This window comes from Peromyscus californicus, unplaced genomic scaffold (genome assembly GCF_007827085.1).
Source record: "Peromyscus californicus insignis strain IS unplaced genomic scaffold, ASM782708v3 Scaffold_6__1_contigs__length_162567912, whole genome shotgun sequence".
NCBI classification, from domain to species: domain Eukaryota; kingdom Metazoa; phylum Chordata; class Mammalia; order Rodentia; family Cricetidae; genus Peromyscus; species Peromyscus californicus.
In genome coordinates, this window is record NW_026294584.1 from 86,814,080 (window position 1) to 86,827,162 (window position 13,083).

Here is a 13,083-nt window from a genome sequence, read left to right on the forward strand (position 1 = left end):
AGACCAGCCTGGTCTACAGAGTGAGATCCAGGATAGCCAGGGCTGCACAGAAAAACTCTGTCTCGAAAAACAAACAAACAAACAAACAAACAAAGTAAAAAAAGAAAGAAAGGCTGTGGTAATATGTACAGCACTCACTGCACTCTGAGGGTAACTGGAGTATGTATTTGTGTGAGTCTAAGTGGGCCAGCACATCAGAAAAGATGCTCCAAACTGAGGGGTTTCAGTAAGGGCAAAAGAGCTTCATTTGTTCTAGTAAGGATTCTGTGTTGAGTCTTTGTGAATTATTTTCTTTTCAGTTCTTTATTATGGTAGATTTTAAGTCTCTGCAAAACTAGAGTAAGTAGCCTGGTAGAATAGTAGGTATCTGTCATTAGCTTAAAAATGCATTTCTTGTCTAATTTACTTGTGTTCCCACCTAGTTCCCTGCTTTCTCTCTGGGAATCTCAGATCCTAGTGCATCTGTTCTCCCATGGTTTTCTTTTTTTTTTTTTTTTTTTGGTTTTTCGAGACAGGGTTTCTCTGTGTAGCTTTGCGCCTTTCCTGGAACTCACTTGGTAGTCCAGGCTGGCCTCGAACTCACAGAGATCCGCCTGCCTCTGCCTCCCGAGTGCTGGGATTAAAGGCGTGCGCCACCACCGCCCGGCTCTCCCATGGTTTTCTAAAGGGAAGAGTTATGTAACTATTTCTTGTGGTCATTTCTGTTTGGGAACTTGAACCCTTCAGTTCTTGTGTGTGTGTTTCCTTTTCACTGTCTTTTTTTGAAAGGGATTTTAGTCATTTGTTGGATTTTTCAGACTGATCTTTTAATTCTCATTCTCTCTCTCTCTCTCTCTTCAAGACAGGGTTTCTCTGTGTAGCCCTGGCTATGCTGGAACTCACTCCATAGACCAGATTGGTTTCAAACTCAGAGATCCACCTGCCCCTGCCTCCCTAGTGCTGGGATTTAAAGCATGTGCCACCACCGCCTAACTCATGTATATATATTTATTTTGAAGATAATTATATTCAGATTCTTGGTAGTGTACACCTTTAATCCCAGCACTCAGGAGGCAGAGGCAGGAAGATCCCTGTGACTTTGAAGCCAGCCTGGTCGCATAGAGTCCCAAGTCAGCTAACACTACATAGAGAGACCCTGTTTCAAATAAATAAATAAACAAAGACATAAATAAATGAAAAGAAGTAGTTGAGGAGTGGGAGGCCGAGGGGAGAGAGATGGCTTAGGCTGGTTAAGTGTAGGCTTCATGAGCCCCTATTCAGTCTTTTCATGCAGATAGACTGAAAAGCAAAATACGTTCTTTCTTCCTTACTTTCTTCCTATATTCCCTCCTTTCCTTTTCTTGTCGCCTCTCTCTCTTTTTTTTTTTTTTTTTTTTTTTTTTTGGTATTGGGATTGAAATTGTGAATGGTACAAGCACAATTATTTTAGGAATAGACTAGGAAGTGATTAATTTGAATAAATTTAATAAGAAAACAATAAGCTTGATCAAATCAATATATGTTTATAATTGCAAACTGATAGGCACTAGAAGGCTGTTAAGGGGAAGTAAGAATCAAGGGGGTGTCTTTTAGGCCCTCATGAAGTCTGAAGCAGGATATGAGGCTGAGTGCATGTGTATGGTGTTGGTCGGGGGGAGCTTATTCCAAACTGAGAGGACTGTATGTGTAAAGGTCCTGGGGTCAGAGAGAACAGGGTGTATGTAGCACTGTAGGAGGCCCTGGGAGGTTGGGATTCTGAGCAGGAGGCAGAGGTGTCTGGGAGGAAGGGGCAGTGAGGTGCAGAGTATTGTTTTTAGAGCTGTTAGGAGACTGGTTCCTTTAAAGAGCTCCAAGAGGTGCATGCTGTAGTGACAGGACAGATAAAGGGCACTGGGAGTTGAAAGGTGGGATATTCTGGGGAGCTCGAGGGAGGCATTGGAGTGGAAGGATTAAGTGCACGAAGACAGCTGAAATATTCAGGCTGTGTTCAGGAGACAGTTTGACAGGAGTACACTAAGGAGAAAGTTGGAGAGTGGAGCTGGAAAGGAAGGTTGGAGTCAGAGTTCTCAGAGTTAGCTTGAGGGATTTTACCTTCATTTTGTGGGTATGGAGAACTCTGGGCTATTGTGAGTACAGACTGCAGGTGCAGGGAAGTCTGAAGCGGAAGATGGGGGCCTGGCGGCCCGAGAGGAGATGGAATGAGAGTCTGAGTAAGTGAGTGGAATGAAGAGTGGATCTGGATGCAGAGTGAAAAGGCCTGGTGCAGACTAAACAGGCTTGGGGGAGGTGATGTGAGCGTTGGGGGCCTGCAAGACGGCAGAGCCATTAATGAAGGACACTGAGAGCAGGAAGGTTCCACTTGGGACGACCGGGCTAGCTCCGTGACTTCAGTGGCTGTGGGGGAGTGGTGTGTGCTAGGAGATCGAATACAGCTGAGGGGTAACAGGATGGAACCCAAGAAGGAAGCAAAGGGAAGTTTCCATTCTAGGAGTGGAAACAAGAAAATAGTATACCCAGAGCTCCCAAGCACTGTCTGTCAGTCTTGGCCCCAGTGTCCTGCATCCCAGCCCCAGCCTGGGACTGTTCTGAAGTGATTTTTTCCCTTAAGATGTTCTCCTGTTAAAATGTAGCTGTAGCACCACCTCAGGTGGGTGGTGTTAAACCTTGCCAGCTATTAATATATTGTCGTGATTAGATACTTGGCAAGCCACAGCTTTCTGACAGCAGCTGCTTGCAGAAAAAGACAGGTGATGAGCATGTTTTGATGGGGGCAAGAGTTAAGGAAGAGGTTCAAAGGTGGGGCAGGTTCTGCTTCTAGGTGTGTCCTCGAGAACTGGAAGCAGAGGCTCAAACAGACATGTGTACCATCAGGTTCCTAGGGATTCATTTAGCCGGAGTGGAAGCAGCGCAAGTGCCCATTGTGGATGGAGAGAGAAAGGATGTTTCCTACACGTTAAAAAGGTAGTCAGCCCTGGGGCTGGGGGATGGCTCAGTGGGTAAGAATGCCTGCTGTGCAAACGAGAACATGAGCTTGAATTTCTAGCACCTATTAATAGCTGAGCAGGGCCACTCACACGTGTAACCTCAGCGTGGGATGGAGGGCGGTAAGAGACAGGCAGATCCCAGGAGTTTACTGGCTGGCCAGCAGGCCTAGCCAAAATAGCAAGCTTCATGTTCAGGAAAAAACCCTGTCTCAAAAAATAGAGTAGCAGTAGAAGAGAAAACCCAGTGTCTTCTGACCTCCTCATGTTCAGGTTATGCAGATCCGTACATACTTGTGGACATACAGCATGCACATACAAAATAATACTCATCCTTAAAGAGGAGAAAACTCTGACATAGGCTCCAGTGGATGAGCCTTAAACACAGCTCCCAACGAAGGTTAGAGAACAGCCGCACATACCTAAGGACCCAGAGTATGGGCTTATTATTTAAAAACACCGCAGCAGTTTATAAAGTATATGTTCATACCCTGTTTGGGCTTCAGCCCCACTTTCTCTGTATACAGAACCTGCATTGTTACAGGAGAGGAGGGTGGGGTCACTGTCCATCTGGGTGACACTGTGGGGCAGCATATGCATAGTCCAGGCTCGTGGTGTCCTTGGCCCCTGGAAGATAACGTGTGAATGGACAACTGTGGCTCTCTACTCACTGTGCCTCTCCTTCTGGCATGGGTTGTTCTCCCATGGGAAGTCAGCTTCTCCATTTCCTGTGTGGTTTTGAAATGGATGTGGCTGTTGTCTACTTGCTGTGAGTAATCACAGTGTGTCACCACTTGTCAGACAAGTTCTCTTTATCGTCTCTAGGATTCTTTCAGAAAGGTAGAATTGTACCTGTGGGACCACAGCCCCGTATTCCCCATAGCTCCTTTTAGAGCACCATCTGAATTACCCCACAGGATTTTGGTTTTAGTCTAACATTATTTTATTTTATACACATATATACATGCACATGTGTGTGAGTCCAGAACCTCAAAGGAAATACTTTACCATGTACTTGGCATACAATTATTTATTTTCTGACTAACAAACTATAATTATAATTATTTCCAGGATAAAATGTGTTTTTGGGGCAGTGATGTCGCACGCCTTTAATCCCAGCACTCAGGAGGCAGAGCCAGGCAGATCTCTGTGAATTCAAGGCCAGCCTGGTCTACAGAGCGATGCCAGGACAGGCACCAAAACTATACAGAGAAACCCTGTCTCGAAAGAACCAAAAGAAAAAAAAAAGAAAGAATGAAATGTGGTTTTGATCTGCTAGGTCAGTTAGCATATTCACCATCTCACTTGCCTGGAATTTTGACATTGTCACAGTGCTGAGGACTGAACCCCATGCATATGCTGAGCAGTCCCTCTACCACTGGCTTGTGCCTCTAGCCCCACTCTACGTTACTTTGAAATATATGAATATGTTATTATTGACTACAGTTACCCTACTGTGCAAAATACATTTCAAAAGCAGTTCCTCCTGACTCTGTGGCACTTGGCACCCTTTGGTCAGAAAAACTCATTTATCCCCTTCAAAGTCCCTTGTGCCTGGCGTTTTCTGGAAACCATTAGAGCCGTTGTTCTCCACGTCTATGATTTTAGCTTTATTAGCATGTACATGTAGGTGGTGTGTGCCATCTGCTTTCCATGTCTCCCATATTCCACTGATGTTTATGTTTTCCAGATCCATCCGTATTGTTATGAGTGACAGGACTTCCTCCCCCTTTAAAGCTGAGTGTAGTATTCTCTTGTTTTATTAGTTTGGTGTCACTGTAACCAAGATCCCTGACCTATGGATGGCAGGTTTATTTGGACTCTTGAAGACATTCCCGTCCACACGGTAGAGAGGGCAGAGCACATTGGATTAGCGGCTGCAGAGAGCATGAGGAACACCGGGGCTGGATCTAACTTACAGAGGCAGAAGCCCTCTCCTAATAGCCCACTTCTGCCAGGCAGACCCCAGTTCCCAAAGTTTCCAGAACCTCCCAAATAGTGCCACTACTAGGCATCTAGCATTTAAAATGAGCCAAAGCAGATTGGGCTGGGGGTGGGAGTCAAGGTAGAGGTGGGGAGAACAACACTTCAGATTCAAACCAAACAAGTTTATAAACTCTCTTTATCCATTCGTATGTTGATGAGCGGTGGGTTTGTTTCAGGCTGCAGTGAACACGGGAACTCAGATACCCTTTTGAGATTCTCATTTTACTGATTCTACTGTGTGTCTGCAAGTGGGTTCCTAGGTCACGTACTCTTCGGTGTTTTTAAGAATCTTTATACCATTTTATTGTGGTTTTTTGTTTTGTTGCTGTCTGTCTTTTGAGACAGACTCTTTGTCCTGCCTAGTTTTATATCAGCTTGACACAAGCTATAGTCACCCAAGAGGAGGGAACCTCAATTAAGAAAATGCCTCCATGCAGAGACAGTAGGATCTCTGTGAGTTCAAGGCCAGCCTGGTCTACAAAGCGAGTTCCAAGACAGGCTCCAAAGCTACAGAGAAACCCTGTCTCAAAAAAACCAAAAACCAAAAGAAAAAAGAAAAGAAAACGCCTCCATAAGACTGGGCTGTAGGCAAGCCTGTAAGGCATTTTCTTAATGTTTAGTGATTAATGGGGGAGGGCCCAGCCCGTTGTGGGTGGTACCATGCCTGGACTGTTGGTCCTGGGTTCTATAAGAAAGCAGGTTGAACAAGCCAGTAAGCAGCACTCCTCCATGACCTCTATATCGGCTCCTGCCCCGCCTGGGTTCCTCTGTTGGCTTCCCTCAGTAGTCTATGACTCAGGCTATGTAAGCCAAACAAACCCTTTCCTCCCCAAGTTGCTTTTGGTCATGGTGTTTCATCACAGCAATAGTAGCCCTAACAAAGACAGTTTTGCAGTATAACCTGGCTATTATGTAGCCTAAGTGGCCTAGGACTCACCATGTACGTTTAGGCTAACTTCAAGCTTAGGGTGATCCTCCTGTTTCTGTCTCTCAGTTGCTGAAATTATAGCTATGTGCCTGCAGGGATGGCCTTCGTATAATTTTCCATAGTAGTTGTACTAATTTATATTCTTATGATAAAAGTTCCTAAGTATTTAAATTTTCATGTCCTATTGTAGATGAGATTGTTTTCTTTATTTCCTTTCTAGGTGATTCATTATTTGTCCATAGAAACAATTTGTTTTACTCCAGACTCATAGTTCTGGAGGTTTCTATCCTTGCCTACTTGGCCCTGTTGCTTTGAGCTTTGGGTGAGATAAAACACTGGCAAGAAGCCAGGAAGCACTGAAAGAAAAAGAACTGCTACTGATTTTTATATGTTGATTTTTTTATTTAACTTTTTAGTGATTCTTTGTGAAATTCACATTATGCATCTCAATCCCACTCATCTCCCCCCAAATAAAAAAAATAATAAAATTTAAAAGAACAAACAAAAGAGTAATCTTGTGGAAGCTGCAGTGTGACAACAGTGAGTCAGTCACACAGTAAACTCTTTAGTTCATATATCTTACTTGCAAGTATTCATTGCAGTGAGTCATTGATCTGGTCCGAGGCCTCTGGTTTCTGCTACACTATTAATACTAGGCCCTCACTGGGACTGGAGGTCCTGCAACTTTGGGTCTGCAGAACCAGCCCCTTCCCATGCTCCAGCAGATCATTGATGGGGTGGATGTTGGGATGGGCCAACTCATAGCCCTGGTTCTGGGCCTGGGTGGTTGCTAGGTTGGTCAGCCTGCAAGCTCTCCTTCATCCTTATCACCAGGGCGAGCTCTTCAGTCCCAGGTAGCTCACCCTATGCAGATGTGAAAGCTTCCTGGGGTCTGGATTCTGCCAAAGTTAAATTTTCAGTGCCTCCTGCCTTAACCAGGTACTGCAGTACAGGAAAAGTGTGTAGCTTTCAGTGAACAGCTTGCTTTATAGTAAGTGAGTGATTCTAGGAACTTGAAATCTTTTGAAATTCCATAACACATTAGGAGAGTTGCTCACTTCTTTACTTGACATGTTAATAATGAACACCGAGAGAGGAATGGCCATTTGCTTTTATGACAGTTTCTTGGAAAGAAGAGATATACAGTGTGAGACCACAGAAGGCTTTTCCCTAGCAAGGAACGGTACCTGTATGTTGACCCACATAACCTTACTCTGTTTTACCTCTGTTTATCTCACTTTTCTGAGGACCAGCAACAGGTTCTTCACAGAACAGGCACTGTCCATCATCTAGTGGGTGGGAGATTGTGCTTGGGTAGCTGGAAGTCTTCTGTTTTCTACTGTGGTCCATATCTTAGTGTAGAACCTGCCTCTCATTTGCAGCTCGTCTCCAGGTGTCAAACTAAGTCTCCCTCCCTGATGGTCAGTTGTAGACCTTCAGACCACTCTCCACAGTGGCCCATTGGTGTTACTGCTCAAGAGAGTTCACACCATAATACTCCAGTGTCTTAGTTTGGGTTTCTATTGCTGCCATGAAACACCAAAAAAAAAAAAAAAAAAAAAAAAAGCAAGTTGGAGAGGAAAGTGTTTATTTGACTTCTGCTTCTACATCAAAGTTCATCATCAAAAGAAGTCAAGACAAGAACTCTAGCAGGGCAGGAACCTGGAGGCAGGAGCTGATGCAGGGGCCATGGAGGGGAGCTGCTTACTGGCTTGCTCCTCATGGCTTACTCAGCCTGCTTTCTCATGGAACCAAGGACTGCCAGGTCCTTGGATGGTGCCAACACAATGGGCTGGGTCATCCCCCATCAATCACTAATTAAAGAAAACACCCTACAGGCTTGTGTACAGCCTGGCCTTATGGAGGCATTTTCTTAATTGAGGTTCCCTCCTCTGAGATGACTCTAGCTTGTGTCAAGATGACATAAAACTGCTCAGCACACCTAGGTAGGACTTAGTTTCAAAGAATGACCTCTCAGATATCTAGCACAGGAATATATCATAAAGGCATGGCAGTGAGTTTGGTAGTCCACCTGCTAGAGCGGCCCTGAGCTGGGCTCTTTCATTGCACATTCTGACTTTTGAACAATCCTGGGTGATGCAGCCTTTCCTTTTCAGCGGTCCTAAGAGTAGCTGGTTCCCTGCAAAAGAGCACAGAAGTGATGAAGGCTATGCAGAGTCTTGTGAAGATCCCAGAAATCCAGGCCACCATGCGGGAGCTGTCCAAAGAGATGATGAAGGTGATTGGGCTGGTTGTGCTGTCTCCAAACCACTGAGAGTCCTCTGAGCTGGGGCTGGGGCTGTGGCTGCGTGGCTGTGACTGGGGAGGGTACGGCTGCTCCACAGTGTTTTGAGAAGAGGAGCAGATGTTATCTGGTTGAAACCACTGCTGTGCAAAGCATAGCAGAGACCGGGTGGAATTGTAAGTGTGGGGAAGAAGCACACACATGCCTAGATCTCCAGAGGAGGAACATCCAGTGATGTAGTCTGTGGGCTCCAGCAGGAGGGAAGAGACAGAGAAACATTAATTTTACTGTCTGCTCTGAAGGTGTTAGTGAAGCTGGCAGGGAGGTGATTGCATTCTCTACAATGCCAGATAACAAACACGTGTTAGCTTTGATGGCCATTCTTATAACAACTCAGCTTTGCCTGTCAGTGTAAAAGCAGCCCTAGATAGCATTTAAATGAAGTGACTGTGGCCCAAATTCTTCGTTTGGGAAACACCAGATCTGGCCTGCAGGCTGTAGTTGTTGATGCATTTTTTTAACCACAGAAAGGAGAGACTGAGAACCAAATGGAAAGTATATAGGTACCTGGCAGCCTCAGGATAAGGGTGTGGCGGGAACTATATTAGTGGCCCCCAGACGGGGCCAGGGATGAGAGGAGAGCATTGTTATTGAAGCACTGCTGATAGCACATGGCAGTTTGGCCTATCTTCTTCTCTCGGTGCTCTTTTGGGGTATTTTACATAGGGCATTGAGTCTTGAAGTTACCAGGCAACCCAAGGTGTCTCAGGTTGTAAGTCGGGAGCTGGACCACAGGTGTGTCTGCCCTCATCATGAGCAAACATCTTGTATGAGGGCTGTTTAGACCTGTGGTTTGACAACCAAGAGTATACAACTCAAATTCCTGTGTGTGGATCTCCTTGTGCATTGCAGTGTGTTTTATCTGTGAATGTGAACCATACACTGGGCACTGGGGACAGGCAGAGGGGGTGTGGAGGGGCTGGAGAAGAACAGATAGAAAAATATCGTAAGAGCCCAGGGCTCAGCTCTTTAGAAAGAAGAGGCTTGGGCAACAGCAGTTAGCAGGGAATGGATCAGGAGGGCATGTCCTTTATATCTGGTATGTACTCAGACTGGAGATCACTATGCAGTAGAGGCAGATGATGGCGTAATTCTTGGAGTGACTCCAGGCCTGCATGCTTTAACTTAGGTAGCCCCCAAAATATGAGTGAATGAGTTATTAAAACAAAAACAAACCTTTCAGATCTTTTTCACAGTGGTTTATGAACACTAAAAGTATGATTTGAAGGGAGCTTGTATATTGTAGATTCTAGGGACTGAGGCCAATAGTGATACATGACTGGGTGTATATTGAGGCTGTCTATAGTGACCCAGCTCTAAAAGAGTGGGGACATGTTCTTAGACTTTGCATTTGTCCCCAGTACCTGGCTCTGTTACACAGGCCTGGAATCTGATGAATCACTGCTGATTAAATGGAGAAGTAGATAAATGATAACCTCTTTCTTTAGAATGAGGAGGGCGGTTACAGTTTGGATTCGGCTAAGTTCTTTTAACCAATCAACAGTTTGTAGCTAGAGTTATCTCCAGTCCTGCCCAGGCTGGCAGCTACTCAGACTCAAATAAACACACAGACGCTTATATTACTTATAAGCTGAATGGCCGTGGCAGGCTTCTTGCTATCTGTTCTTACATCTTAAATTAACCCATTTTTATTAATCTATAAGTTGCCACGTGGCTTGTGGCTTACCAGTATCTTACATCCATCATGTTTCTCCTCCTGGTGGCTGGCAGCGTCTCCCTGCCTCAGCCTTCCACGTCTCAGAATTCTCCTCTCTCCTTGTCCCGCCTATACTTCCTGCCTGGCTACTGGCTAATCAACACTTTATCAATCAATCATCCACAGCAACAGTTATTTATTGATCTCCTTTTTTTGTTTGAGTTTTTGGTTTTACTTAGTTGGTAGGGTTTGGTTTTGTTTGAGACAAGCTACAAACAGTCCTCATGCTACAGCCTCTCCCAAGTACTGTTTGTTGAACAGTAGACCCCAGCATCGAAACAACTTCCAGTTAGCTAGGCTGTGGGGCTCCACCTTGGTGACCATGACAGGAGTTTGTTCATTTGAGTAGGGAAGGGAGCTAAGATTGGGCTAGGACTAGCTAGATCATGTCATGGCGTCACCTTGGGTCAGGAAGCACCAAGGCTGGCAGGTGAGTGGGTTTCGGGGACAGGAGCAGAGGCCAGAGCCATCCCTGCCTCCGGTGCCTCTTGGTTTGCAAGGACACGAGGGTTCCCTCTGCCGCTCGTCTGGGACCCCTTTCTGACATGGGAGGGTGCTTTAATGACCCTTTGCTCTGCTAACGGACACTGAGTGGCCTCATCCGGAGCTGGGGACTTTGGAGAGCTTTTTGTTGGCGTCTCACAATGGTCCCTTGCTATTTCCTTGTTTCTAAAGTGTGTACATGCACACACATGGATGAGCACTATTGGATGATGGTATGCACACACGTGTTGGGGTATTTGCATGTGGAAGCGGATGTTGGCATTGGGTACCCTCCTCTATTACTCTCCACTGCTTTTTTGAGATAGACTCTCACTGAACTTGAAGCTCCTCAGGCTGGCCGGGTAGCTTCAGAGACCACCCTGCCTCCCCAAAACACTTCCCCTCCTGCAGAGCTGGTGCATGTGGGCTGTCAATGCCTAGCTCTTTAAATGGGTTCTGGGGATTTGAAGATGTCCCCAAGTTTTATGGCACTTGACCACAGAGCCATCCCTCCACCTCCTTGCTACTTTCTGAAAAGCAGGCTGACCGCCAGGCTTCCAGGCACAGGCTTCCAGTAAAGTGACTGGCCTTGCTTTGTAGGTCAGGAACTCTTGACTTCGCTTGAGAAGAAGAGGTGATCAGGGTTTGGTGATGGGCTGATACTCAGCACACCCACCCACCAGCAGCTAACCTCCTCCAGCAGCAGTGACCTGCCATGCTGCCATGTTTTTTTGAGCATTTTCTAGTCCCTCCAGGCTCACACCTTTGTTACCCTGTTGTCTCTGGTGGCTCCAACCAGTTTTCAACCCTTGCCCTCTCAGTCCTATTTGCAGTGTTAGGCCAGTTGCTTTCCAAGCAGCTCGGGGGTGCTGCTGAGGACTGCTGCATAATCGGGGTTCTGCAGGAACCGGTAGCTGCAGGCTCCAGCCCTGTGAGTCTAGAGCACTCTTTCCCTCTGGGTCCTTGTCTGCAGAGAGGCCATCCTCCAGGGTTTCCTTTCCACCTGTCTTCCTTGTCACCTGGGCAAGGTGGCCTAGACACAGAGAGACTCGAACTCCTGCTGCTGCTGTCCAGGGGTGTTGGGAACAGATGTAACATTGAGGGAGGTGGCCTTTTGTTCTCTGTTCAGGCTGGAATCATAGAGGAAATGTTAGAGGATACATTTGAAAGCATGGATGACCAGGAAGAAATGGAAGAAGCAGCAGAAATGGAGATCGACAGAATCCTCTTTGAAATCACAGCAGGTATGGCCAGGAGAGCCCTCCAATGCTCCCCGTCTCACCCCTTCCCGGTCAGTCACACTGGCTCCATCTGCATTTGTCCTGTGTTAGAGTATGCAAGGTATTTCCTAAGGAATACCTTAAAGCAGTACCAGTAAAGCAACATTCAGTTTTCAAGAAACAAAGGATTTTTAGTTTCTGATTTTCACATTAGCTGAAAACAGCTGTAAGGAATTTGAGTCAGTATAGACTCGACTTTAGTATAAAACATGCCTGTTAAATATAGGAATAAACAAAAATAGTTATTTCTGGGAACTTTATAACTTTTTTTTTTTTTTTTTTTTTTTTTTTTGGTTTTTCGAGACAGGGTTTCTCTGTGTAGCTTTGCGCCTTTTCCTGGAACTCACTTGGTAGCCCAGGCTGGCCTCGAACTCACAGAGATCCGCCTGGCTCTGCCTCCCGAGTGCTGGGATTAAAGGCGTGCGCCACCACCGCCCGGCCTTTATAACTTTTTTAATTCTGGGTTTTCTGAATTTTATGCTTAATAAAATGGTGGGTTTTAATTTTTGTTTTAAATTGTTGGAAAAAAGGTATTTTGAGAAAATATTTTATGAAAATTTAGAAATAGTTTACATTTTTCTTTTACTTTTTATTTATTGGATTTGTTTTGGTGTTTTGAAGTGTCTCTCTTTGGTCTCAAACCCTCTTCTTGCCTCATCTGGAATACGGGATTACAGGTGTGCACACCACACCTGCCTAACAATGTGCTTGTTCGTTTGACCTTGTTTCCTGTGGCACTGGGGATTGAACCTGGGCCCTCCCACACATCAAACAAGCAGTCGACACGAGCTATCTTCCCAGCCTGTATTTTGAGATAGGGGCTCATTAAGTTGTTCAGGCTGGCCTTGAACGTCACTCTGTAGCCTAGGTAAACCTTGTTTTCTGTCCTCCTGTCTGAGCTTCCAGTTAGCTGAGATTAGAGGCCTGTGCCACCCTGTCTGGCTTCAACAATTAAACTTTATTCAGAGAAATTAAAAATTAGATTTTCGCCGGGCGGTGGTGGCGCACACCTTTAATCCCAGCACTCGGGAGGCAGAGGCAGGCAGATCTTTGTGAGTTCGAGGCCAGCCTGGTCTACAAGAGCGAGATCCAGGAACGGCGCAAAGCTACACAGAGAAACCCTGTCTCGAAAAACAAACAAACAAAAAAAATTAGATTTTCAGTAGTATTTAGAAATTTAAACTAGGAACTTTGGAATTACTTACTTTTTTTTTTTTGAGATGAGGTCCCACTATTTTGCCCAAGATGGCCCCAAAATCCTGAGCTAAAGTAACCCTTCTGTTCCCAAGTATGTGGTCTCAAGTATACAGCACCTTGCCCAATAGTCTAGACATTAAAATTCTTAAGATTTGGGGGTGGGGGTGGTATTACTCCTGTAGTAGTAGCTACTTGGGAGACTGAGGCAGGATCACTCCAGGACAACG

General features: G+C 45.5%; 1 protein-coding gene across 2 annotated transcripts in view; it reads left to right on the plus strand.

Annotated features, from left to right (window-relative positions):
• Nucleotides 1–13,083, plus strand: part of Chmp3 (charged multivesicular body protein 3) — a 32,983-nt gene that overhangs the window by 19,195 nt on the left and 705 nt on the right. For both annotated transcript variants that reach the window (XM_052722039.1, XM_052722041.1), the window contains exons 4-5: nt 7,992–8,113; nt 11,509–11,623. In XM_052722039.1, coding sequence (XP_052577999.1) covers nt 7,992–8,113; nt 11,509–11,623 — 237 coding nt within the window. The remainder of the gene's footprint in view (nt 1–7,991; nt 8,114–11,508; nt 11,624–13,083) is intronic.